This window comes from Notothenia coriiceps, unplaced genomic scaffold (genome assembly GCF_000735185.1).
Source record: "Notothenia coriiceps isolate Sejong01 unplaced genomic scaffold, NC01 NC01_scaffold00003331, whole genome shotgun sequence".
Taxonomy (NCBI): domain Eukaryota; kingdom Metazoa; phylum Chordata; class Actinopteri; order Perciformes; family Nototheniidae; genus Notothenia; species Notothenia coriiceps.
In genome coordinates, this window is record NW_011336032.1 from 1 (window position 1) to 25,313 (window position 25,313).

A 25,313-nucleotide genomic window follows, 5' to 3' on the forward strand; every position below is an offset into this window, starting at 1 on the left:
AGTCTAATAACTGACCTTTGTCCCAGTCCCTCCACGACTTCACAGCTGAGTCCTCCAGGTGGGCTGACCTCGGCAGCCAATAGATAATCAGCACAGTGTTTATTGTCACTGTTTATCTATGAGCCCATGTTTTATCTTTTAGATATGAAGCAGTCTCCCACTGACGTCTGACACAGTTATGAGACTTCAAGGCGCCATCTTCTTGGCTTGATGTAAAGAATTCAATGAATCAGGAAAAACGCACCACTCCACCCCCCTCACTATATTTCATATTGTAGTTACATCATCCTAAGCTTCTGGAGAATTGAATAACACTTTTGCCACTTATTAAAAAGTAGCTTTCTCAAAAATACACATAATGATCATATTGGGTGATCTTACAATACAGTACAATTTGAATGAATAATTATTAAAAATAAAATACCGTCATTGCTGCAGTGTAGTAACTAGTCTCAAGGAGATCACATTTTATACTCGCGTAATTTCTTTAAAATTGGTATTAATGATTAGCAAGTAACACCGCCTGCAAATGCATCACTGACAAGCTCCTTCTTTCCTCTCCCTTTCTCTGTCATCATCTACTCTGTTCATCTGACTCTTTCCTCCACCACAGTGCGCTGCTGGCCGAGACTAAATCACCAGTGGTATTCTGCCACAATGACGTCACGGAAGGTAAACTTTAATCCTCAAACTTTGGCTAATTGATCAATTCTCAGCAGTTAAAACCATAAGTCAAAGAAAGGCTTGGGTGTAGTTATTAATAGGAACTGCTCAAATTCATATGCATCTTCCTGTATTTGAAGATGAAGAATACAAGGTGGCGGTCGGGGAATAGCTTTTTAATAAAAGGGAATGTCTCTTAGAATAAATACTTAATCTGAACCGACATATTAAAGATATGTGGAAAACTGCAAAATATACACATAGCTGATTGTGATATATGTGATTATGCCAATATATCTACTGTGACAGTTTTTGCTCATATGGGTAGCTTTGCAGCTCTTCCTCCGTACAGGCAAGTCAAGTTTGTCCACACTTATCTAGAAAAACAATTGTGTCACAGAGCTGACTTTGTACATTGTGACATTGTCATGGTGAATGAAATAAGGTCTCTATTCATACTGCCACAAGTTTTAGGATTTACCACTATTGAGGGCACCCACGTGGCTCTCGTGTCCCGTCTCTCCTACTTTCCTGTCTATTAGTTTTGTTATCTAATAAAGCCAACATTGTCACTCAAATTGGAATTGAGTGAGCAACCCAGACCAAAAGTACATTTAACCATGTCCACATTCAAAACCTCTCAATCGCCAACATATATACGTTCTACAAAAAGCACTTCTTTGTGCAAAACAATGTGACTCTTGAAGTTCAGTTATAGCCGAAGAAGTCGATGTGTCTTAACCCCACAGAGGCTGAAATTATTATTATTATTATTATTATTATGAAGAGAAAATCTTGTTTTGCTGCTGCAGGTAACATTCTGATACTGGAAAACAAGGACCCCAACGCCACTGACAGACTCATGCTGATTGACTTTGAGTACAGCAGTTACAATTACAGGTAAAGTTGTTGATCAACAGTAATTATTCATTCTGATAAGAAATATGATGTCTGGACTACACTTAGATGCATACACAAAGATTGTGCTCTTTTGTTTTTAAATGACTAATGTTTTACTCTTTCATGTAGGGGGTTTGACTTTGGGAACCATTTCTGTGAGTGGATGTATGACTACACCTATAACCAGTGGCCCTTCTACAAAGCCACACAGAAGAACTATCCCACCAGAGAGCAGCAGGTCAGTTTAAACCAGGGCTGTATAAAAGTAGACTAACCTATTAAAGGTCCCCTATCATACTGTTTTTCATCAATATATTATAGGTCTCAGATATATACAAAACATGTCTCTAAAGTTTTTGGCTCAAAATACCAAACAGATCATTGCAGCATCCCATAAACCCCTCTGTTTCAGCCCTGTTTCAAAAGTGCTGATTCTCTGTCTGTTACTTTAGATGAAAATAAGGAGCCACTCCCCACGCCCCTACCGAGATATTTGGTTAAAAAGAGGGGGGGAGGGGGTTACCTTGGTTCGTGATTGGCTAATGGTTACTCAAGCCAGAAAAATCGTTATGACATCATAAAGTGGCCAACATCTGATCAGCTCATTTTCAGGCAGGTTTTTATATAAATGGATCAGGACAAAAAGTGGGTGAATCTTTTTTTCCTGAAACTTTCAGAATCTCTTTCCACAGAGGGGACACATGTTTGTGTATAAAAGCAATGAAAAAGTGGATTTTGAATAATAGGTGTCCTTGAAGTCCAATCCTTCAGAGTCCCACAAAAGAGACTCACAGTGTTGATGTTTAACCCAAAAATATAAGGCCAGCACTTATGGGAAATGGATACGCTCTGATCATTTTAAAACACTAATTTCAAAGCAAAGATAATAAAACATGAATAACACAGGTACATGAATAAAAGTTACAGTGCAGTGTGAGATATGAATATATCAATTAAAAGCAGCAGCAAAAATAATATTGAGATCTTTCCAGTGGCTGCAGAACAATATGGGTCAGTAAAAAGGACCTTGTGGTAAGGTGGAGTAGTGAGGGGAGTTAAGTGTCATAGGTGCTGTTGGAAGGAATCTGTTTATGAATTAGGTGGTATTTGCTAAGATGAGCCTGTAGCGCCATCCAGAGGAGAGAAGCTGGAAGAAGATGTAGGCTGGGTGGGAGGGGGAGGGGTCACTCATTTTAAGTTGCTTTACTCCATTTTCTGAGTAAAGACACTTGGTTTTCCTGATGGCAATGTGCAGTACATTAAATAATGCAGATATAGGCAATCATAAAATGTGTAAACAAAAGAGGATGTCACTTTTCTACTTTTTGTTTTACGTGTCGCTTGTTTTTAATTTCAGCTTCATTTCATCAGAACTTATTTGGCACAGCAGAGAGGACACTCTGACATGTCCAAGGACCAGACACAGGAGGAGGAGGCCATGATAATTGAAGCTAACAGGTACAACTTGATCTACAGCAACGCCATGTATGATTTAAAGGTTATAGCAGAATCACTAAAGCCCTGGTCCTTTCTTGCTGTGATTTGTAGGTATGCATTAGCTTCACATTTCCTCTGGGGGCTGTGGTCCATCATTCAAGCAAAGATTTCCAAGATCGAGTTTGGATACATGGTAAGGAATTTTATTTTATTTCACATTACAAAACAAACACCAGTGGCATAGTACATTTATTTCAATAAACATAATGATTTTTTGTCAGTCACATATTTGATGATACATTTGTAAATGTTGCCTTAAAGTAGACTATATTGTTTTTGCAGGACTATGCCCAGTGCCGCTTTGATGGCTACCTCAAGTTAAAGAAAGCCTTCTCCTGATTCCCACGTTTTGATATAAAATGTACTACTAGTATGCAACTCGTGCTTACTACAAGCAATGTTGGGTGGAAGATATACATGTACATTTGAACATAATGCAGGCAATCCATCCTATTAAAGCACCTCTCTCTAATGTGAAATTCTTTTAGAGCAGGTAAAGCTCTACGGCATGTTCAAATTGGTTGTTTGGCATTTGAAGGGCTCAGTCAACATGATGGTCGGCTACTGTACTAAACAATGCTACTCATGTGTCTAAATTCGAGTTATTTTAGAGTTTTTTGTTTTATTCTGCCTTGCTCCTTTTTTCTGATGTCAATTCTGCATTAGGGTTGTTCTTTGGAGGTCCAATAATGTGAATAATTCACAAGTGTAAGTTTATGTCAGTAATATTGGATTTATTAACTGTACATTTTTGTAACTGTCTTGCTACCTTTTCTCTTCTATCTATCGTTGTATGACTGTAACATCATCAGGTAAACATTTGTCATTCTCATCTATGGTTTTATGTAACTAAAATGTACATCTGGCACTTGTAGTCAACTAAATTAAGCTAAACTGCTTAAATAGATCCTACAATTATTGAAACTTTTTTTTTTTTTTTTTGAATACCATTATGATTATGTTTATTTAGACAGTCTCCTGGGTTTGACAGAAGCTACTTTCTTCACCAAATGTCATGAATATCCTACATTTCACACAAAGCTTTGTCAGTTTACTTTTGAAAAGAAGCTAGCCGCTTTACTGTGCCTCATTAACTGTTGTTTTTTAAAGCAGCGCTTCCTGTTGACGTTCATACTGTGTCATCTGTTTTATGTTGGTTATGGTTGGTTACAAACTACTAGTTTAAATCTAATAAACATGTCTCTAGAACCTGTGTCAATGCATTTGTTTTTCTCATAAATACATTGGCTCTAAAATACATTTTTACAAATGTATCGATACATTTTGTGAAACATAAGGTTACTTTTAAAACTGCAGCAGTAACTTAGTTGCCCCATGATGACGTGAAGCTTGAAGGAGACCATATTTCATCGCAGACGGTTGACTGTTGTCCCACCTCCAAGTGCCAAAAATAGACCAGCCAGAAAGAGCTGCACTGCTCAAAGATCGAGAGACCTCCGAATGCACTGGATCTGTAGCAGAACAAACAGGAACTCTGAGGTTTGCCTAGCGTTGCATTGCACCAACTTCTTTAACAAGCTGTTTCTGTTGGCATGTTGTCTTAAGTATTTGCACTCAGCTGTTTCCTTTTGCTTTCAAAGAGCATTTGACGGTGAGCATTGCAGAAGGAAAAGTAGATGAGCCAGTGAAACATGGACTCAACTGGTCGTTCTGTCCTTTATTTGCCATTGCTGTGGCTGCTTGTAATATTGGGAGATTGTCTCCTCTGATTTGGAACACTTACAGTCTGAATGTGTGATTGTAGGACTGGTTGTATGGTGCAAAGCATCTTAAAACCTGTTGAGTTTAAACAAAAAAATGGTACAGGGCAGGCTGTATTAAAACTGTTATAATTGTCTTCACTTAGATCTGACACCATCAATGAGATGGATCCTCTCCGGCAATGTGTTATCATATTAATAGAGGGGTTACGCTTCTCGGTCATATATGTTCTAACAAGACTATGGGGAGCTTTTCCAGCAGGCAAAAATCGGATAGCATCCCCAGGTGTCACAGATAGAGGATCAGACTCCGAGGACTGGAAAACCATTGAGGCACTTCGCACATATCACCCTGGAGATGGAGATGAAACCATGGTTACAGTGCAAACCAGAACATGTGCATTCCATGTAGGTAAAAAACAAAACACACATTTCTAAACTGTACAAGTTAACCATTTAGAACTGGAGGCCACAACAATCTTGGTTTAATAATTCATTAAGGTGGATATTGGGATACTCTCACAGTGCAGTGAGTACTTCCGAGCCTTGTCCCAATCCAGAATGAGGGAGACTTCAGAGAGCCTCATCCTCCTGGACCATGTGTCCTCATCCGTCTTCCACAATTTCCTTGAGTTCTCCTTCCATAATAAGTTTATAGTCCCTCAGGAGGATTTGGGCTACCACATCCAGGTAAACAGACTTCCTTTCTCTACGTCTATTTAAACTTGTCACTTTCGGAAATGTCATGCTTTCCCTTAGTGTTGTAATTCACCCTAGCACAAAACATATTATTTCTCCCTTTCCAACTCTGGAGGTCAGCAGCTATCTCCTGGCTGAGGCCTTCCTCTCAAAGTGTCTGTCAGTCCTCGAACTCAGCCCAGGAAACTGTCGGTCCTACCTTAGTCTGGCTCAGGATATCTGCTGTGTGGAGCTGAAGAGGACCGTGTTCACATACCTGAGTAGAAACCTGCTGGAGCTACCTCACCTCATAAAGTATCCACTATTTTGGCTGTCATTAGGATTTCCTACAGTTGACCACATGTTTCTTTGTTGTTCCTAAAACTGGTGCATTCCTCAGGTGTCTGAAGGATCAGGAGAAAAAAGAAGTGTTCCACTTGAGGAGGACACATGGAGACCGACGTATGTGCAGCCTTAGGAAAGAGAACCTGACTACTTGGAAAGACCCGGAAACTGAAAGTGCCCGACATATCTTCACCCTCAGAGGCTCAGAGGACAGCGGACACTGGTATCCAGTCACAGAGCTTCCCTTCAGGGCTGATAAGTGGTGTTTCACTACAGTGGTGCTGTATAACTACCTATATGTAATTGGAGGTTACCGGCAGCGTGTGAAGAGAGGCTGGGAGTTCAAGATGGCCTCCTCACGGTATAATCCCTCCACTAATAAGTGGGTTTCCACAGCTCCTATGATTAAGGTTAGTGTCTGTTTTACCCAAAATTAAACATGCCGTTCATCTTTTATTTAATTTTAATTAGTTATACCTGTGTTATTTACGTTCTCAGTGTTGTAATTGTATAATTTCTATACATTTTGTTTTTCATATTCTCATGTTGAAATGTTTGGATTTGAGACCTTATACATGTTGTTGTGACCCCTTGTTAAAGAAACCGTTCATCTAAATTGGAGTACTATTGGATGTAAAGGGGAATGTGAGAAAATAACTAATAAAGAATACTTTTTTTAAACATGCCTTTCTTTCTGCAATCATTTGTTTTAATACTATTGAATATGTTGCACCCACAGCACAGAAGGCACTTCACTGCAGTGGCCTGTGAAGGCTGTATCTACGCTGTGGGAGGCTGGTACTTGGACTCATTGGTGACCCCAGACTCCAGCACAGCTCTTTACACAGCTGTAGAACGCTATGATCCCTGGGAGGACACATGGAGGTTTGTGTCCTCTTTAACAGTGATGGCAGGTTTTTGGAAGGATACTGAGAACAACATGTGATATGTTTTCCCCTTACATACAATTGTTCCATTATTTGTTGATCGATTAGTGACTGAATTTGATCTCTGCCTCAGGTTTGTCTCCTCACTGCCGCTCATTGACTTCCAGTTCACCATGTCCTTGTCCTATGATGTGCCACTTGCCACTAGCCTCGGAGAGAGTCTCTACGTGTTGGGGAGCGTCCAGAGGACTGGAGAGAAATTGCTGCTGCAGTACAACACGAGGCATGGTAAGGCAGAACATGCCATCAACCTTATTTGTACCATTTTGATAATATTCTGACATCAACAAAATAAATGGTGCTTATGTATTCTCTTTGTTTTTTAGACTCCTGGTCTGAGCTGCTTCCCACCCTCGCCAGAGCAGATGCAGACCTCCCTACTCTGTATTTCCTGGGTGCCACTGACAGGCTGGTTATAATTGGTGGGAACAACTCAGAAAATGTGGTGACATCATTCTGCGTACAGTCAAAGAGATGGGGCCAGGTACAAAAAACTTCCTCACATCACTAATGTGTATCTGAAATACAAAGACTTCTTTCATATTGATGCCTTACATTTGACCTGTGTTATCTTTTTTTTCTTTTAGGTGCACAGGGCGGAGAAAGTTGCATTTGCAGGACAGGGGACAGTTGTAGGGGACCAGGTCCTCCTGCCAAGTATAGAGCACAACGCTGTTGCAAGGTTGGATCTTCAAACTCTTTCCCTCAGCGTTTTTACTCCTCTACCGATTTCCACCCGCTATGAATCTGTCTTTTATCTTCACTTTTAATGTTAATGTTAACTCTTTTTTTCTTTAGACTTTCCGCACACATTTTGTGAATATAAAGCATAAAGAAATAATCTCCCTAGGCCTACAGTAGATGGATAACCGTTATCTGTTTTATCTTCTCTCTGAAATCTCCATCCTGCAGTTTAAAGTGAACTAGTAAGGGTATATTACTGTCAAACATTTACCTAAATCACTGTATTACCCTGGAAAAAATAATAACTACAAATAATTACTTAAAGGTGGGGTAGGTAATTTTGGAGAAACCAGCTCGGGTGCGCTAGAATTTGAAAATACACAGCCGGAAAAATCTGCCACTTCCTTACAGAGCCCCTCCTCCAACACACACGAACGCGCACATGCCCAATGAGGGCACGAGATAAGTTTGTGCACAGATGGAAGGCTGACAGGCAGGTAGGCCATCCAGTTATTTTAGCCGGGCCGGCTAAAATGATTGGTCGTGCTTTTTACAGTACCACGGCTTCCACAGATGACATTTTTTTATGGAGTTCTTGTCAAAGCACTTAAGATATTCATTGCTATCGGGATGTTAAGAGCATTCCATGGAATATAACAAAAAGTGTATCTCGAGCCGGTTTCTCAAATTTACCTACCCCACCTTTAATTTAAAAAAAAAATGGAGTGCTCTATGTGTACATGTGTGTTCTTTATATATAAAGTCTCTGCTGTTCTCCCTTGTTTGTGAGATTTAAATAATGTTTTGTTTTGGTTTATAAAGGTTATTTAAGAATAAGAACCAAAATAGGGTAGGCTATGCTGAAAACCCTGACCCAGTCTAATATTAGAAAATGTATTAGTATTTGAAGTTGTAACAGTAGAACCAAACTGGTTTGTAAAAATGTCAGACAAAAATCAAGACAATACATGCATTTCTCTATCTCGTCTCAATTAAAAGCACTCAATTCCATTTCACAGAGGCAAGATCACAATGCTTGAATCTGCTGATAATAATCTGAGATTTGTATGCCGTTATTCCTATTACACATATTTTTATTATAACAGCTAAATAGGCCCGCTGGTTGCCCTTTCAGCCGTTGAAAGGAAACATCGCATTGCTCTCACTGCAGCAGATTCAGTTACAGAGCTCAAGTCACATGAGGTTAGGCTCTGTCTATGTTTGGTGTCTTGTTACAAAAAAAAACATGTGAGAGAGAGGAACAGGCAGAGAGGGGGAGAGAGAGAGTGGTGTTGGGGAAGGAGGGAGGGAGAGAGGGAGGGCAGGAAAGTACAGGAGACTGCAGCTCTGATCTCACTACCTGAGGAAAGCTAAATGAAGGGCACTGGAGTCACACAGAGCACACAAGAGTACAGAGGAATTTCACTGGCCCACTGACGCAACCCAAGGTCCCAGCTTTCATCTGCCTCACTGGATTATTATACTCACTGTTCTGACATAGGTAAGGTATGAGTCTTTAGTTATAATACTTATTTAGTTAGCCATGCAGTTAGTTGTGTTAACTGTTTAGGTTTTCCTATTTGATTTCGTAAACTCCATGGTTAAATTCCATACAAGTCTAAAAGGGATGAAAATACTGAATCATTTAAATATTTGAGTGTTTTCTTTTTTAATCTGTATAAACTATGTCTGTAAACCAACAGACAGGTGAAACTCATGATGGGGAAGTCAAGTGCCGACAATTGCATGTTCACTCATTTTCATTTGTTAAACAGTACAAATTAATGCTGACCTCCACTGTTCTCATATTTTTGCACAGTGTTCTGTAATACTAAAGGGTTTAGCATTCATCTGTTGGAGGTACTCAGTGTTTATATTTTCATACCCATCTGAGGTGTTGCGCATGCTCAGCCGGAGAGTACTGCTATATCTGGCCATTGAACTTTGTCCCACTTGGTGACTGTTTAGTCACATGACATGGAAAAAGAAATCCTAGTCATACTGGCCATTAAAAGAAGTGCTTTATGAAATCCACATATTTGTGTTCATAATTCAACAAGGGCATGAACATAACTTTACAGTTCACATATATATGTATACATTTTTGTTCATAGTGCTTTAAAGAGTTTCCATATCAGTTGCCTTCCCTATCACGTTTTGAGCAAACACTACAGACGCAACGTTCTTTCAAATAACGTCTCCACTGTGAGCCAGATCTGTTGGAGTCTACCAGTTTTATGTTACCCTTGATGTTTTAGTTAGTTAAACAAACAACTTAATAATAACATTAAAGGAAATTCCAAAGGATTGTAAAATTGATGAATAACTCAATAAGAAATTAGGACCTTTGCTGCAGAATCTTTATCCACATGGAATCGATATTCAGCGATCTAAAATAGTAGAAAATATGGAATAAGGATATTGAAATCTTGGGGGAGTCCATACATATTGATAATGCATGCATTTTAATTTGAACCATATGGATAAGGTAAACAGCTTTTAACATAAGGGATGAAGTGATCAAACGTACCACTGAACTTTATAGTCCTTATCATTGTTGCTTATTTTTACCAGTTTGAATCCAGATGACATAAAAAGCTTCCTTCTGATTTCCATTTTAGTCGCTTCTATTCAGAGATGGCTGAGGCCCATCAGGCGGTGGGTTTCCAGTTCACTGTGCGCCCGGATGGTCTGGACCTTAAACTGAGTAAAGAGGTCATCAAAAACATCTACTTGTCTGGAGTGACCGCATGGAAAAAGCGAGCCATTCAATTCAAGGTATATTCACACCTTTGATTATAAGTGTTAAAAAATGTGGAGTCACTAAATAACAAACAGACTTAAGAGTGTGGCATTAAAATCCTCTGAATGCATTTTGAATAGATTTGCATTTTCACTCATTCATTAATCTTCTGAAATGAATATTGTGCTGATATCAAATCTTGTTGCTTTTCTTTCACAGAATGGTGTTTTGGCTGGCGTCTATCCTGCCAGTCCCTCCAGTTGGCTGATAGTTGTCATCGCCATGATGAGCTCCTTGTACATCCCCTTCGACCCCTCTCTGGGGATGATTGACGCCCTCAAGGAAAACCTACCACACAGGTCAGAAATCTCCTTCAGCCAGTATTCTTCTTCTTCTTCCTTTTGTCCTTAAGTGTTTTGGTTCAGCATTAAATAACTCTAATGCACCTGGAGGTTTTCTTAGATGAGCTCTGCAGTGAATCAGCTACTCATAAACAAAGTAATTTTTTCATTTTACTGTTCGATTTCATACCTTCCTAACAAAAGGGAGTGTTGTTCATTTTCCGAGCAGACATTGTATGTCGGTGCAGACCCGAGTTGTGCTGAGTGCCATCCTGTTTGCCACTGGACTGTGGCTGTTCCTCATCTACCTCCTGAGATACACTCTCAAAGCTCTACTCTCCTACCATGGATGGATTTTTGAATCCCATGGAAGAATGAGCAAATCTACTAAAATGTGGCTGGTATGTTTGTTTTTATGTCTTTCACTTTAAATTGTCAGGGTACCAGTACACCATAAAGCTTTGTTTTCCTCAATGAGTGCAGAGTGTATAGTTGATTGTTGTTCTATGTTCCTCTTACAGAGGGTCATCCTTTACACAAAGTATATGTATGATGTTGTTGGTGTTGTTTGTCTGTTATCAGAGCCTGGTGAAGATGTTCTCTGGGCGCAGGCCGCTGCTCTACAGTTTCCAGGCCTCCTTACCCAAGCTCCCTGTGCCCAGTGTGGATGATACAATTCACAGGGTGAGAAATTACACATTACAAACCATAAATAACCACAAACACACATGTGGCTTCTTGAAATGGATAACATGGACACAATAAATGAATGTCATTAAGTGATATCCAACATCACCATTTGCCATGTCACCCTTGATAACCTCACACCCAATATCACATCTCTAAGTAACATTTTGACTAAGCAACAACAATAACCTACATTTAAACCTATCTAGCTCATAACCTAAACCAACCCAATGAAGCCTTTTGCAACACTTTGATTAATGCAGCTTGTTAGAGAAAATATATAATCTTTGCTCCCTTCCTGCACATGTAGATGTCTTTCAGATATTATGTATATGTATTTGACACACATATTCCACACATCACTGCTCTTATGTCCTGATAACACCCCCCATGCTTTCCCACAGTACCTGGAATCAGTGCGCTCTCTGCTGGACAGTGAGCAGTACAACCAGATGGAGACGTTGGCCAATGACTTTAAAGATTCCTTAGCAGCCCAGCTACAGAGATACCTAATCCTCAAATCCTGGTGGGGGACAAATTATGTGAGTAGTATTTAAAATGAAACAACAGTTTTACTAAAATCAACTAAATCATATTGATATAGATTAATAAAGTGTCATCTTTTATAGGTCAGTGACTGGTGGGAGGAGTACATTTACCTTAGAGGCAGAAGTCCTATCATGGTGAACAGTAACTTCTATATAATGGTAAGAGTCTCAGTCTGTTATGCCAGTGCAATGCGTTAGTAAGGTTATTGTCTCATCATCATCATGTGGAAGTAGCAGTGTGCATTCTGAAAACAGCAGTGGCAAGGTAATTCAAAAATCCTCAAAGGTAGGGCCTATTGAAGTCAAAGTGAAAGTCAACTTTATTGTCAATCTTTCAGTTTGTGTGTACAGACAGAAAGATCGAAATACCGTTTCCCACAATCCCGAATACAATAACAAAGATATATAAAAATATGTATACAAATATGTATATACGTATATACAAATATGTATATACGATAAAGGTTATATATAATATATATTATATTATACGTTATAGTATATAATATACCATATATTTTATTTATAGGAACAACAACAATGTGTTTTCAGCTTGAGGACGCCTTGATATCTGTTTTGTGGGCATGTATCTATTATTACTTCATGATTATTAATTATAATGCAATCCTAAATATAACAGATTGCAATGTTTGGAGTAAATGTCTGTTTTTGTGATTTATATTTGTCTTTGTGCTTAATGCATTAGGACCTATTGTACGTGACCCCAACACATCGACAGGCTGCTCGAGCGGGGAATGTGGTTCATGCCATGCTGCAATACAGACGCAAACTGGAGCGTGGTGAACATGAGCCGGTAAGGTTTGCCATGACTTTTACTTCTTCTGCCATCAATCTAACCTCATTGAAACCACCTATGGTAAGACAGTGAACCTGCGACTATTTCATTATCCCTTTTTTCCTTAGCTGAGGGCTTTAGGGACCGTCCCTATGTGTTCCACTCAGATGGAAAGGATATTTAACACCACCCGCATCCCTGGGATAGAAACAGGTAAACAACTGGTCAGGCCTGTACAGTTTAAAGGACAAATACAATACTCAACATTCACCATCAACACTCAAAATCATAGGGGCAAAACTGGGTTGAAACTTGATGTCTTAGCATGTTTAAATACCTGCTTTGTCATTAAGAACTGAGGTATGAACATAAGTGTGACTGGCTCAAAGTTTTCAGCCACAAGTCTAGTCTGATTTACCCTCTAACAACTACTGTAAGAAAACCTCTATCAATCTTATGCTATCTGCAACTTCCCCCCTTACTGTTCCCCTTGGTGTCCTCACATCCTCCTCTTGTTGTTGGCCCTCCCCTCAGATATTGTGCAGCACCTGACTGACCGTAAGCACCTGGTTGTCTACCACAAGGGCCGTTTCTTCCAAGTGTGGCTGTACACTGGAGGGCGCCACCTCTTACCCAGTGAACTTGAGACACAGTTTCTAAGGATCCTCAATGATACTTCAGAACCTCTGCCAGGAGAACTCAAATTAGCAGCCCTCACTGCAGGGAACAGGTATAAAATCACACAGACACACATGCTCAGGACACATGCTCATTAAGTGACTGTCTCTCATTTGATCAACCTGCAAGGACACTCAGATCCTCCAATGTTTCACTTTGAAAAGTACCTAGAGTGCATTACATTTTTTTTAATTTGTTTAACTTTGTACTTTTTAATGCATGTAATAAATGTAACATATGTAACTTTAAGCTGTCTGTGGCTCTTTTTCTGCTGTAACAATGTACATTTCCCCTCTGTGGGACTAATTTATTGTATTCTGATTCTTATTCTGATTCTGATTACAAGAAAACTGGGGAGGCTGCTTTCTGTTCCCATTTGATCTTAGAACGGCAACCTCAATTGGAAAAAAGTAAATTAAAGACCTATCTTTTTGATTTGGCTTATAATTTTTAATAGTATCACTGTTCCTGTTTTATTGTTTTTACATATTTTAATTATGTTCCTCATCTGTTATTGTCATTTTTCTGTCATACTCTGTAAAGCACTTTGGGCTGTGTCAAGCATGAGAGGTGCTATACAAATAAAGAGTATTATTAACACACAAAATGAGACTCTTACTCTGACATTCCCCAATAGAGTTCCATGGGCTCGGGCTCGAAATAAATATTTCAGCCAGGGAGGAAACAAAGCTTCCCTGGACGCCATTGAGTCCTCTGCCTTCTTCCTGACGCTAGATGACGAGGCGCAGGGTTATGACCCTACAAAGACCAAATCGCTTGACAGTTACGCCAAATCGCTGCTTCATGGAAAATGCTATGACAGGTAGGCAGACAAGTCAGTTGAAGGCCTCTGCTATTGGATTGTAGTGCTTTGTTTCCCTAAAAAATGTTTTTCTTCGCAGGTGGTTTGACAAGTCCTTCACCTTAATCTCATATCCAAATGGAAAAATGGGCATAAATGCTGAACATTCTTGGGCCGATGCACCAATTGTTGGACATATGTGGGAGGTATAATGTCTGCTGGAACTGTTTTTAAAAATTATTCAAAGTTAGTGGGTATCTCCATTCACCATTTCTTGTCTGTGTAGTATGTCCTTGCAACAGACTGCTTCCATCTTGGCTACACAGAGGAGGGACACTGTAAAGGGGATGTGAACAAAGGCCTGCCAAATCCCACTCGACTTCAGTGGCAGATTCCAAAGGAGGTAAAACAGAGCTCTTAATATTTTAGTAGCATTGACCTGTTTGATTTGCATTTGTTTGTGTTTGCTGCATTCGCTGCGTTTTTATCACAGTCTACCCTCTCTTAGTGCCAAGATGCCATTGAGACTTCATACCTGTCAGCCAAGCAGATAGCTGATGACGTGGACTTTCATGGCTATCTGTTTACTGAGTTTGGAAAAGGACTGATCAAGAAGTGCAGGTGCAGCCCTGATGCCTTTATACAGCTGGCCTTGCAGCTGGCACAGTTCAGGGTATGGCTGCCGTCGCCATTTTAAAATCATCATTGCTCACTTTTGTCTTTGAATGTTTGATCCGTCACTAAATGTCTTTAATCCATCTTCTGTTTAGGACCAGAGAGTGTTCTGTCTGACGTACGAGTCATCAATGACTCGTATGTTCAGAGACGGTCGGACAGAGACAGTTCGCTCCTGCACTTCTGAAGCTGTTGCCTTTGTCAGAGCCATGGAGGATGCAGGTGCAACAGTAAGCATTAAACACAGAAACATTTCATTAGGAACAAACCACTTGAAACCAAAAGGATCTGTTGAGTTAGATTCTGTGGGAACAACAATGTGTATTATAAGTAGTGGATTCATAGAAATGACCAGCAGGAATTAAGAAAATAAATCCTATAGTGCAGTTAACACTTTAAAAAAAAAAGCTAATAATTAGACTTTGGACATATCTGGTGCCATATGTGTTACAAGGCATCCAAATTCGCAATCAGCGACTTGGTGTGGACACAATTTGAAAGGGCATGCTGTGAGGTGTCGCTTTGCCTTTGTGCTGCTAAGGACCTGGGTCACCTGGACCCAGAGGCAATGTGTCTCTGGGTGTGGGTGCCCTGGACTCTGAACTCACTGATATTCTGCCAGGGTTACCTTAACACTTGCATCAATAGAAATATGGTCATTGTGATCTTACCTCAATGTACAGGTCTGACTATTTTGTGCCTGTTTGCTTTTGTAATCAGAATGCCCAGAGACTTGCTCTTTTTCGGAAAGCAGCAGATAAGCATCAAAACATGTATCGTCTGGCCATGACTGGCTCTGGTATCGACCGCCATCTCTTCTGTCTCTACATAGTGTCCAAATACCTTGGTATCGACTCGCCATTCCTTACCAAGGTTAGAACTGTTATCATCCCTATCATTTTATTAGTTTCTCGACTATTTTTCATTCAACATACCTATCACAATTATTCTCCTTTTTTTAACTGCTGTAACATATTGTGTATTTTCTTCTAGGTGCTTTCAGAGCCCTGGAAGTTGTCTACTAGCCAGACTCCACAACAGCAGCTCAATTTAGTCGACATCAACAAGTTCCCTAAATATGTGGGTGCCGGTGGTGGATTTGGCCCTGTGAGTTTCATTGTTATGTTGTAAAGATTAACATGTGCTAATGTTTTCACCTAGCCGTCTAAGTACTGCAGCAATTTGTGCAGTAATATTTAAATGGTTTGGCTTTGTTGAAGCTAATGTACTAGCACTTCGAATAGTTTGGCATAGTTCAAACTAATGTACCTACATCATTCTTGTTACTCTGTACCCTCCTGGTTGAATGCACTTATTGCTTTGGATAAAAGCGTCTGCCAAATCAAATGTAAGGTAATATAACAACATATATTGTCTTCCATCAGGTGGCCGATGACGGGTATGGTGTATCTTATATAATTGTTGGGGAAAACCTCATCACATTCCACATCTCCAGCAAATTCTCCAGCCCTGACACAGTAAGAGCAGACAAATATAGCGATGCATATTATAGATCCATCTGTTTGTCATTTATACCATCTCTCTCTCCCTCTGTCTCTCTCTGTGGTCGCCTCCAGGACTCATTCCGGTTTGGTCAGCATATTGGCAAAGCCATGCTGGACATCCAAGCCCTTTTCAAGTCAGAAAATGATAAGAAGATGGTGGAGCAGGCAAAGCAAATACAGATGGAAAATGGGAGAAAGCATAAATAACAGACTCTGTAAAGAGGCATGCTGGATGTGGCTTGCATACAACCTCTTCCATTCTTCCTTCAAAGAAACAAAACAAAATGTAGTGATGGGTTGCCTTTATGATGTGTTTGCTTTCCTGGTGGGTCACACAGGAGCTGGCATTGCACTAAGTCAGACTAAATGAATAGTTTTTACTTCACTAACTTATTGAAATATTTTATCCTTAATATTGGAATTGTTTTGCAATGATTGGTCCTCACTCCCTTTTGTCAGTTAATGCCAAAATCTGTATATAAAGCTCATGTTATTTAATAAATCGAAGTATAAATTACACTTGTTGTATGGTCTCTTGTTTGTGCATATTACACTTTTAAATATATCTGCTAAAAAGAATGTACTACTATACATCATTTAATATCAGTATTTATTAATTGCTGTTAATTTTCAGTTGTAATCTTTGATTAAAGTATTAAAGATCATTATTCATCTGTTACATATACTGTAGTAGCTCAACTTCAGAGGCTTTGGTGCAATCAAAAGGTAGAAAAGCAAATCACTAAAATTGCATTTATCATACTTGTTAGTGAGAATTATGTTCCATTCTTTACACATTTAAAACCATATAAGCACTTTAAAACATCAGAACAGACACAGGAAAACAATCTATTATAAGAGAAGTTTATTTCGAGAGGTGTGATTGGGGTCAATGTTTCCCCTGGTATCCATATGAACATTTACAGGGGTCTTCCAGATTCATCCAGGCTATTTCGGAGAAACTAAATAGATCTGGACTTCGATCAGCTGGGAGCTTCATGACAGTAAATCAGATTGCTCACCACAACTTAAAGAAAGCAAAACTAAATGCACCAGATCTTGAAAAAAGGCAACACACTCACAGTAAGACTGACTTTTACAGTTTTATAAGTGTGTGAAAACATATTGCAACTCTATACACCATACCATATTACCAATACGATGACATTTTGGTTATACATATGGTGAAAGCTTAATCTCCTGAGGGGTATGCAGATTTCTTCACATGTCATAAATGTGAAAGTCATGAGGGCAGCCCTTAGTGCAGGCAAAAACAAACCATCTTCTATTTGAATATTTATTAGTTTAGGTGGGGACAATACAAAAAGTCAAAGTAATAAAAAACAATCCATTCTGGTCACACTCCGTTTTTTTCAAGGCATCAGTTACAGCAATGAAGTAAAACTAGGCTTTATAACTGTACAAAGTGAATGGACAAAAAAAAACACCATCCCACAGTCCGCTTGTATGATGAGAGCAACTTTAAAGACCCCAAGAGGCAACAAACACCAGACTTCCTAGGATTCAAAATGAATCTCTATCACATCATTCTCTTCATCAACATCATTCTCTTATCAGAGCCTGTCTGCCAATCACACACATTTAACGAAAAAGAATGCAACAGACACAAAAGGCAAATGGATGTTTAAGTATGCTCTAATCTTACGTATGTTTAGCATGGGGATACTGCAGGTTGAGTCCACTGGGTGATGACATGCCTCATTGGCCACTGTGTGGGGCTGTTTTTCATGTAGACGCACACCAACCCAGTCTTTTCTGTGTACATACTATTTTGTGTATATATTTAAACACTCTAGGATGGTTTTGTAGTTTGCGTGTCTAAAAACGCTCAGCGGTTCGGGTCTATGATGCGGCACAGGAGGATTACGAAGTTGCTCCAGGAGTCGGGTTGACATTCTGCGTGGCTGCTTGTGGGGCCACCTCTATGATCCGTGGCTTGTCAATGATGCGAGCAGTGCGATTTCCTTTCTCTACAATTCCTATGATCCACGCTTGGTGGCCCTCGCCGTATTTTGGGGATTTGATCTCAGCACAGAAACGAGCAGCCTGTTCTCGAGGTAGACAGATGAGCAGGCCTCCTATAAAGGAACGACATTGTTTCAGTCACAAGGGTCTCCGACAGAGATTTCAATGTGTATTGATGCTTGTGAGTGTGAGAGTCTTATCCTATGTTTCTGAATGTTGTTATTAAGTGATTTTATCATCTTTTTGGGCTCCTCTTTGTGGCCTCAAGGCTCAATTCTCAGTCCAGGCTTGTTTTACTTTCACTAGATCCCACTTGAACATATTGTATACCAGAATTACTGTAATCTTACTGCGAAAAAAGTAGCTTAAAACTATGAATGTTGTTGTTCTACAAATGTTTCAAAAATAGGTGTTCATTTTTAAACCATTCCCAGGCCACTCACTTCTTCCTCTCCCTTAAACAAAAACCAAAGTAAGTATAGCTTACAAATGACCTTCAGTCCAACTTCAACATACAATTACTATGACATTTCTGCTTCTTTCTGCTTGAAATATTTATGGATTTATTTTTTATATCATGGCCTGTTGTCTCTCTCCATGTTGTAAAAGTTAGTCAATCTCATCTTTTTCTGATTAGAATGCCTTAGCAAATTATGACCGTAGAAAATTGTGAATATGCAACAGTCTTATATTGATGTTTTGATATGTTGGTGCGTCCTGTGAAGCCCTTTGTGAGGCAAAATGTAAAACAGTTAAGACACATACCAGATGTTTCAGGGCAGGTGCCATGCATGAGTCCAAACATGTTCCCACAGGCTTTGGACACTGCGGCCATCTTGGCAAGCACCGGGAGGTTGTGGATGACAAATGACACTTCACTTCGTTGTTGCCGTGCCAATGTCTGAGCGTGGCCAAGGATGCCAAAACCTGTGATGTCGGTGGCGGCGTGAGCGTTGAAGGTGTGCATGAGACCAGCCGCTACAAAGAGAAAAGAGAGATAGATGACATTTTGATGAACTAATTTGATTTGTTGGTTGATATTAGGGGGATGCACAACTCCGTTTTCGTTATTGAAGATTAGTGAGTGTGACGCAGAAACATTAACTATTGTGTTATGCCAAACACTGGCCAAATGTGTGTTGTTTTGAAATAAAACAAATAACCATTATTTATATATATATAAATAACACATGCAATATATATATATATATATATCGGCCGATAATTTTCGGCGGCCGAATATTCGGTGCATCCCTAATATATAGTATATATTGCATGTGTCGTAACCATGAATAGGTGATCCAATACTGGGTTTTTTTCTTTATGTTTGGGTTTTTTAGCAAAGACTTCTTAGCCACAGTCGGTGCAATACAGCAGTTAGGATAGTGCTGTTCACAAAAGAAGGTCCCTAATTCACTGTTTTTATATGACACACAGCTGATGTAGTAGTGAGGGGCCATACGCGTAGCTATGAGTGGGTCTGGACCCACCCACCAAAACAATTATCTGGAAAATCTGTCAAAGCAGGCAGTGAATGTAGCATTTTGTACATTGTCTGACTTTCAATACTTATATATACATATTTTGAGAAGATAGCCTAAACAGTTGGGAACACTGAGTCACTTGCGTCCGATACTTATGGCCTCGAAGATTTCACACCTTGGAGTCCACAAAAACAAAGAAGGAAGTGTCCCAGTGCACCCACAACAATAAACCATCTGTGACCTAGGGTTGCCCGGTCACAGAATGTGAACAACAACATTATGGCTGAAGCAGCCTATCTTCTTAAAGGACAAAACAGACGGCAGGGTTGGTCATGCACGTCATATCTAGGAGTCTAGGACAATTATTTCCCTAACAATAATCAATTTATTTTGAATGGCAGGTGCCACTCACTCCCGCCAATCCAATCAACGGGCGCGAGCGGCGCTCCGATTTCATCCAGTAAGCATGCGCTATGCATTGTTGTCTGGAATCAGTAGCCTTTTGGTAAACTAACTTGACAAAATGGACATTATTTCAGTGTTCAACTCTAAGCCCCGTCGACTCCTGCCGTGACGATCAATGGTATTTGGACTGTAATAGTATATTTCATTATTAATTACAGGTAAAATGTAAATTTGGTAGTTATAGTTTTTGATAGTTTTGCAATTGGACTTTACGCAATGTGTGTGCGCGTCTGTGTGTGTTTATGTGGCCGCCGTTCCAGTAGCCTACTGCTAGATTTATTTTGTAATAAACGTGAATGAGAATGTCGGTACCGCTCTGTGTATCCATGCTTTATTGTTGATTCTGTTGGCAGCTGTGTGTTTTTGCAGCCGTGCCATGTTATACTGTGCTGGTGTTGTGTGCCTGTAACATGACTTCTAATTTGTGGCTCGTCTGAATAAACTTTTTTGCAATCAGGCAAGTATAGTTGGCTTATTTCAGTTAACATGCGTTTTAGGACATATTAAGTATGTTCGGCCCACCTAATTTTGTTGTGCCCACCCACTCTTTGATATCTGCCTACGCTACTGAGGCCCAGCTTAACTAAATAATTAAAAGAAAAATAATGATTTTTTTTTTTTTAAAAGGAGAGTATTACAGCAATTCAAAAATGTGGACACATTCTTAGAGGTTTTACCTGTCCTGTTGAGCCGAGCCATGTTCATCATGGCTTCATGGTAGGCTAGCTCTACATCCTCCTGGGTTACCACCAGCTTGATCTTGTTCCACTTTTCAGGCTGAGAGTAAAAAAAAAACCGTCAATTGTGTTGGTTTGCATGCTAAAAACAAGAATTGTACAGCAAAAGGGATTCATGATTGAGCATTTTGACTTACAATATCTAGCCACTGGTGTACTGCAACCGCCACTTGTGTTCCGAGTGGCTTGGTCAACACCAACACGTCTCCTGGCACTGCATTGTCTGGCCTGAGAAAATCAAATATATACATTACAACTAAATTATGCATTATACATAAATAAGAAAATATATATAGTAGCAACTCAAATCCTACATGATGAATTCGTTGGGTTGGCAGACTGTTGTTGCAACTCCTCCCAACACCACCCAGGGGTTGAGCACCGTCTGTCCTCCGGTTACTGATGTGCCCGCCTCCTCTGATGCATCCTTAAAGCCCTGGATGACCAGCGGCATGACTTTGTCTCTCTCCTGTAAAGACAAGAAAATAAATTCAGAGCACAGACAGGGAGCACATTGGAAAAACATGTAATTACATATTGAAACATGTTATAAAGTAACAGTTTACTGTAATAACATGTTGTATAAGCGGTATTGCATTTTATTTACTATTACACAATTGGTTCTTCACAGTTATTGACCAGAAACTAGATCCAAAAGTGAATGCATTAACGGAGATGCTTCTTACCTTCTCTGACATTTTGTTGCTGACCCCCAGAAGCATCAACATGTTGTCACACTCTGTCACTCCCATGGCATACAGGTCACTTAGAACATTGGCACAGGCAATTCTTCCCTACAAAATAGAAATAATATTAATGAAGCACATCTAGGGTTGTTGTGTAAAGTAGGCCTCCAGCACAGCGTATAAAAGTAGACAGACACAGAAATATAACAGTGGCATCTTTCAAGTTGTCACATAGGTGTATATGTAATAATACCACAATGGCATTAGTAATATCCATAACAGAAGAGATCCATACCATCATGTAGGGGTCATCCACAATGGGGTAGATGTAATCTGTTGTTTGGACCAGGGAAAGGCCACCATGTCTGAGGGGGATCACACAGGTGTCCATGCCTATGCCTTGAAAAATAAAAGAGTTCACTATGTGATATATTGTTCTGATTCTGTACCAACAAAATCCTGATTAAAGAGCAGTTAGTTTGAAATTGACTTCTGGTCTTTAAACAGATATTCAAATGTTATTGTAAGCAATTTGTAACTTAAATCATTTGTTATCATAGTGCTATATGAAGATCCTTATTACCTAATCGTGGCATAACTGCCCCCAGGAACTGTTCATCTTCTTGATAGTGGTTCTCCTGTAGATTTTCTAGCAATTTCTGTAAAACATCTTGGGGCACCTGTGACCAAAGACAATAACCACCAAGTTGTTATCATACAATATTGAATCAGATGTTCTTATTCAGTTGGATAATTATACAAAGACAGTAATGCATCCGCAGATGTCCATAAGGAGAGCTAACCTTGCAGCCTGTGCCCTTGAGCTCAGCGAAGCGCGTGAGCCGGAAGTTCTTGTCCAGCTCATAGCTCTCCGGGTTAAAGGACTCCCTCACCGACATGTCTGTAGAAGCGCTGGGTCTTCACCACTACAACCAAATCAATGACCAGGACAAAACAACAACATATAGGTTATAGGAAACACTTTTTGAATGTTGCAATTGGCTAGAAGAAAATCTTGTTAAATGTGTATAATTAAACACATAAATGAAATATAAATTCATTCACCACACTGCAATGCCCTCTGATATTACTATCAAATGTTGTCTTTTGTGCATCTTTTTGAGTGAAATATGACAAAAGACCAATAAGCTTCTGGAAAATCTCCAGCACTGCAATGAATCCTACCCTTATGAGTCAAAGGGCTGAGTGCTGTCATATTTAGGGTCGCCAAGAATATCTAAGAATTATGCATGGATAGCCATCGGCCAAAATGAGTTGAACAATATCGGCATGAATCCAATATTGTGCATCTCTTTGACAAACAGTCAAAAACATAAAATATATTCAGTTTTTAATTCTAGAATACAAAGAAAAGCAGCACATTCTCACAATTGAGTAGCTGATAATAAACAGTTAACAAAATCCCTGCGGATAAATTTGTCCCAGAGTCATAAATAACGGCAAAGCCAAATTAACATTTAATAACTCCAAGTTACACCTTAGTTACAACTACAAACAATTATATTGTAAGTCTATTGTATAGAACAGAATAACATTACCCAGACACATCTATGTTTGGAGTAAAATTACATTGATGTTGACAGACATCAATGGAAAAACATTTAATTCGTCAGTTTTGTACGAAATAACATTTTAAAACTCCACAATGAGCGTGCTCACAGATTCACAGTGAAATAAAAATAAATGCTTGAATGACCCAGAATAACATGAAAATAGTTCAAGCTCAGCCACCTGACAGGGTTATTTGGTTAATTATAACCCCGGTGGTTGTTTAACCTGCTGTAAGGGGCCTCGGATTGTACACAGTGGGAGTGTTCAAGAGACAAAATGCTGCTAAGTTCATTCAACCCTGCGGCACTATAATAATATCATTGCCGATCAATCTTACAATACTCGGTTAAACGAATGCCATATTATTAGCAACAGGGCGCTGAACTGTAAGACATATGTGCTGATTGTGACAGCTATATCTTTTTACGCTTGTTTGTTTTTCTAAAAATGCAGTTTCCGTTGCCATGCTAGCTTTCGCTTGCAAAGGCTGGTCAATGCATGAGGTGATGAGCAGCTCTGTGCAACAAAGAACACCGAGTTTCTGAGTGTGCGAGCTGAACTGCATTTAAAAACACAAATCGTAAAGGCTAACGACTAAATGTGACACATAGTTGTGTAACATAGTGCCAGCTCGATCACATGTAAATTGAAAAGTTGCCGTAGAGTGCCGAATAAAAATGTCGGCGGCGGAAAAAATTAACCCTTTCCTGTCCATCGCCATGCGATGTGTGCAACATCAGTGTTCGTATCAATAAAACAGCACCAAACATGCAACCTGTGCAACGTTTGTAATGATATGTTACAATATAAGTGTTTACAATGGCTTTAAATGCGATATTAGGACCAAAGCGGAGTTATATTCTTGCAACATTTCCCCTTTAATTGCTGTGTCCAGTTTATCCTTACCAGCTTCACGTTAGCGGTGGATCCCGACAGAAGAGCGGGGACAGCACCAGAATGCATTGGGGCCAGAATCGGGCGTCGTTGGAGAATGCCTGACGGAAAGTGAGACATTTCTTTCTTATTACTCACAACTAGATGACAAAAAAAATAGGTAATCACGTACAATGAAGTATATTTGAATTAATATACTTTTTTGAGCACGTATATCTTTATAAAACAATATATGGTTTACAATATAGAGAGGAAACTCACCAGATCTCAAAGGGTCCTCTGCATGAACAGCGGCGGCTTTAACATCCCCTTTAATGATCTGGGAAGTCTGGCAACAAAATCTCTACAATGGAGTGTACCTTTAATTTACTGTTTTCCCTCCAATTGCACCCAGAACAACATAACATTGCCTGGCTGGAATATAGGTATTTAACAAAGGCTGGGGCTTATAACCTTACATTATGAACGATATTTAATAGAATTGTATGTTATATTCTGTTACAGTTTCTTAACATTGGTAACATATATGTTCATATTGTTTAAGCACTTGAATTTCTTCTGTTGTTATTTTTACTTCTAATTCTAGAATATTAAAAACGAAAACAGGACAAAATGGCCAGGGAAACATTTAATGTTGGAAACAACTATTCATTTAATATGCACAGTGATTGAAAATGAAATAAAAATGTTACTTCATTACAATATTAACAACAAGCACAATATATATATATATATATATATATATATATGTATAGCCTAACAATTCTAATAATGAAAATAAAAAAATAATACTATTCATATAATATTATACATTTAATATTTTCAACCAGTTCTAGCTTACCAACTTATTTTTAATTTGCAAAATTGCCCATTACATATATCTTTGGATGTATGTTTGTAATTAATGTTGACACTTCACTGCACATAACACCAAGTGAAGTACTAGTCACTTAAGGCACAATCCACAATGGAAAACTTCCCATAAATCATTTGTGCATATTAATTATACGGTTACAATTGGCCTTCTTCGTTTGGTTTTAAACGTGTGACTACTATTAATGACATATGAGAACTACGTAAAAGCTGTAGCCTGTAATGAAAACATCAAGTCACTTCTAAACATGAACATGATAGGAATTTTTTTAACAAGCGTGTAGTTCAGTGTATATTGGCCCACAATCCTGGATTGTGTGTGTGTGTGTGTGTGTGTGTGTGTGTGTGTGTGTGTGTGTGTGTGTGTGTGTGTGTGTGTGTGTGTGTGTGTGTGTGTATACTACGT

General features: G+C 39.2%; 4 protein-coding genes across 5 annotated transcripts; 3 read left to right on the plus strand and 1 right to left on the minus strand.

Annotated features, from left to right (window-relative positions):
* Positions 1-17: 17 nt before the first annotated feature.
* chkb (choline kinase beta) lies at positions 18-4,275 on the plus strand. 2 transcript variants are annotated; one of them, XM_010766448.1, is made up of 8 exons: positions 18-58; positions 143-212; positions 614-672; positions 1,476-1,563; positions 1,693-1,801; positions 2,921-3,021; positions 3,112-3,193; positions 3,343-4,275. In XM_010766448.1, the coding sequence occupies exons 4-8, from the start codon at positions 1,526-1,528 to the stop codon at positions 3,397-3,399; spliced, it is 387 nt and encodes a 128-aa protein (XP_010764750.1). In that variant the 5' UTR covers positions 18-58; positions 143-212; positions 614-672; positions 1,476-1,525; the 3' UTR covers positions 3,400-4,275. The 2 variants fall into 2 exon arrangements, with proteins under 2 accessions (XP_010764750.1, XP_010764749.1); XM_010766447.1 differs by lacking the exons at positions 18-58; positions 143-212 and having other exon boundaries at positions 241-672.
* A 257-nt stretch (positions 4,276-4,532) lies between these two features.
* On the plus strand, positions 4,533-7,798 carry LOC104941359 (kelch-like protein 42). The gene is made up of 9 exons (XM_010766449.1): positions 4,533-4,560; positions 4,928-5,189; positions 5,283-5,471; positions 5,596-5,774; positions 5,860-6,214; positions 6,544-6,689; positions 6,825-6,979; positions 7,078-7,235; positions 7,339-7,798. The coding sequence occupies exons 2-9, from the start codon at positions 4,947-4,949 to the stop codon at positions 7,519-7,521; spliced, it is 1,608 nt and encodes a 535-aa protein (XP_010764751.1). The 5' UTR covers positions 4,533-4,560; positions 4,928-4,946; the 3' UTR covers positions 7,522-7,798.
* A 951-nt stretch (positions 7,799-8,749) lies between these two features.
* Positions 8,750-16,727, plus strand: cpt1b (carnitine palmitoyltransferase 1B (muscle)). The gene is made up of 19 exons (XM_010766450.1): positions 8,750-8,936; positions 10,057-10,213; positions 10,398-10,537; positions 10,749-10,920; positions 11,102-11,203; positions 11,611-11,748; positions 11,836-11,913; positions 12,461-12,568; positions 12,679-12,763; positions 13,085-13,280; positions 13,866-14,051; positions 14,131-14,236; positions 14,317-14,433; positions 14,539-14,703; positions 14,801-14,935; positions 15,426-15,578; positions 15,699-15,812; positions 16,091-16,183; positions 16,283-16,727. Exons 2-19 carry the CDS (start codon positions 10,073-10,075, stop codon positions 16,415-16,417), a joined length of 2,364 nt encoding a protein of 787 aa, XP_010764752.1. The 5' UTR covers positions 8,750-8,936; positions 10,057-10,072; the 3' UTR covers positions 16,418-16,727.
* Positions 16,728-17,060: 333 nt separating this feature from the next.
* On the minus strand, positions 17,061-24,118 carry sephs1 (selenophosphate synthetase 1). Its single transcript, XM_010766451.1, has 10 exons — positions 24,047-24,118; positions 22,372-22,494; positions 22,152-22,248; positions 21,864-21,967; positions 21,569-21,676; positions 21,197-21,351; positions 21,020-21,110; positions 20,823-20,922; positions 18,962-19,174; positions 17,061-18,309 (listed from the first exon to the last, which is right to left on the minus strand). Exons 2-10 carry the CDS (start codon positions 22,465-22,467, stop codon positions 18,095-18,097), a joined length of 1,179 nt encoding a protein of 392 aa, XP_010764753.1. The 5' UTR covers positions 22,468-22,494; positions 24,047-24,118; the 3' UTR covers positions 17,061-18,094.
* Between the last annotated feature and the right edge of the window lie 1,195 nt (positions 24,119-25,313).

Excerpts from the sequence above, each read along its gene's own strand:
- chkb (XM_010766448.1), top strand. The coding sequence starts at position 1,526 with ATGCTGATTGACTTTGAGTACAGCAGTTACAATTACAG. Across the intron at positions 1,802-2,920 it reads ATCCCACCAGAGAGCAGCAG|CTTCATTTCATCAGAACTTA; the intron begins GTCAGTTTAAAC and ends TTTTAATTTCAG. Across the intron at positions 3,194-3,342 it reads AGATCGAGTTTGGATACATG|GACTATGCCCAGTGCCGCTT; the intron begins GTAAGGAATTTT and ends TTGTTTTTGCAG.
- LOC104941359 (XM_010766449.1), top strand. The coding sequence starts at position 4,947 with ATGGATCCTCTCCGGCAATGTGTTATCATATTAATAGAGGGGTTACGC. Across the intron at positions 5,775-5,859 it reads GAGCTACCTCACCTCATAAA|GTGTCTGAAGGATCAGGAGA; the intron begins GTATCCACTATT and ends TGCATTCCTCAG. Across the intron at positions 6,690-6,824 it reads CCCTGGGAGGACACATGGAG|GTTTGTCTCCTCACTGCCGC; the intron begins GTTTGTGTCCTC and ends TCTCTGCCTCAG.
- cpt1b (XM_010766450.1), top strand. The coding sequence starts at position 10,073 with ATGGCTGAGGCCCATCAGGCGGTGGGTTTCCAGTTCACTGTGCGCCCG. Across the intron at positions 11,204-11,610 it reads TGGATGATACAATTCACAGG|TACCTGGAATCAGTGCGCTC; the intron begins GTGAGAAATTAC and ends GCTTTCCCACAG. Across the intron at positions 11,914-12,460 it reads ACAGTAACTTCTATATAATG|GACCTATTGTACGTGACCCC; the intron begins GTAAGAGTCTCA and ends TTAATGCATTAG.
- sephs1 (XM_010766451.1), bottom strand. The coding sequence starts at position 22,467 with ATGTCGGTGAGGGAGTCCTTTAACCCGGAGAGCTATGAGCTGGACAAG. Across the intron at positions 20,923-21,019 it reads TACACCAGTGGCTAGATATT|CCTGAAAAGTGGAACAAGAT; the intron begins GTAAGTCAAAAT and ends TTTTACTCTCAG. Across the intron at positions 18,310-18,961 it reads CACCTGCCCTGAAACATCTG|GAGGCCTGCTCATCTGTCTA; the intron begins GTATGTGTCTTA and ends GTTCCTTTATAG.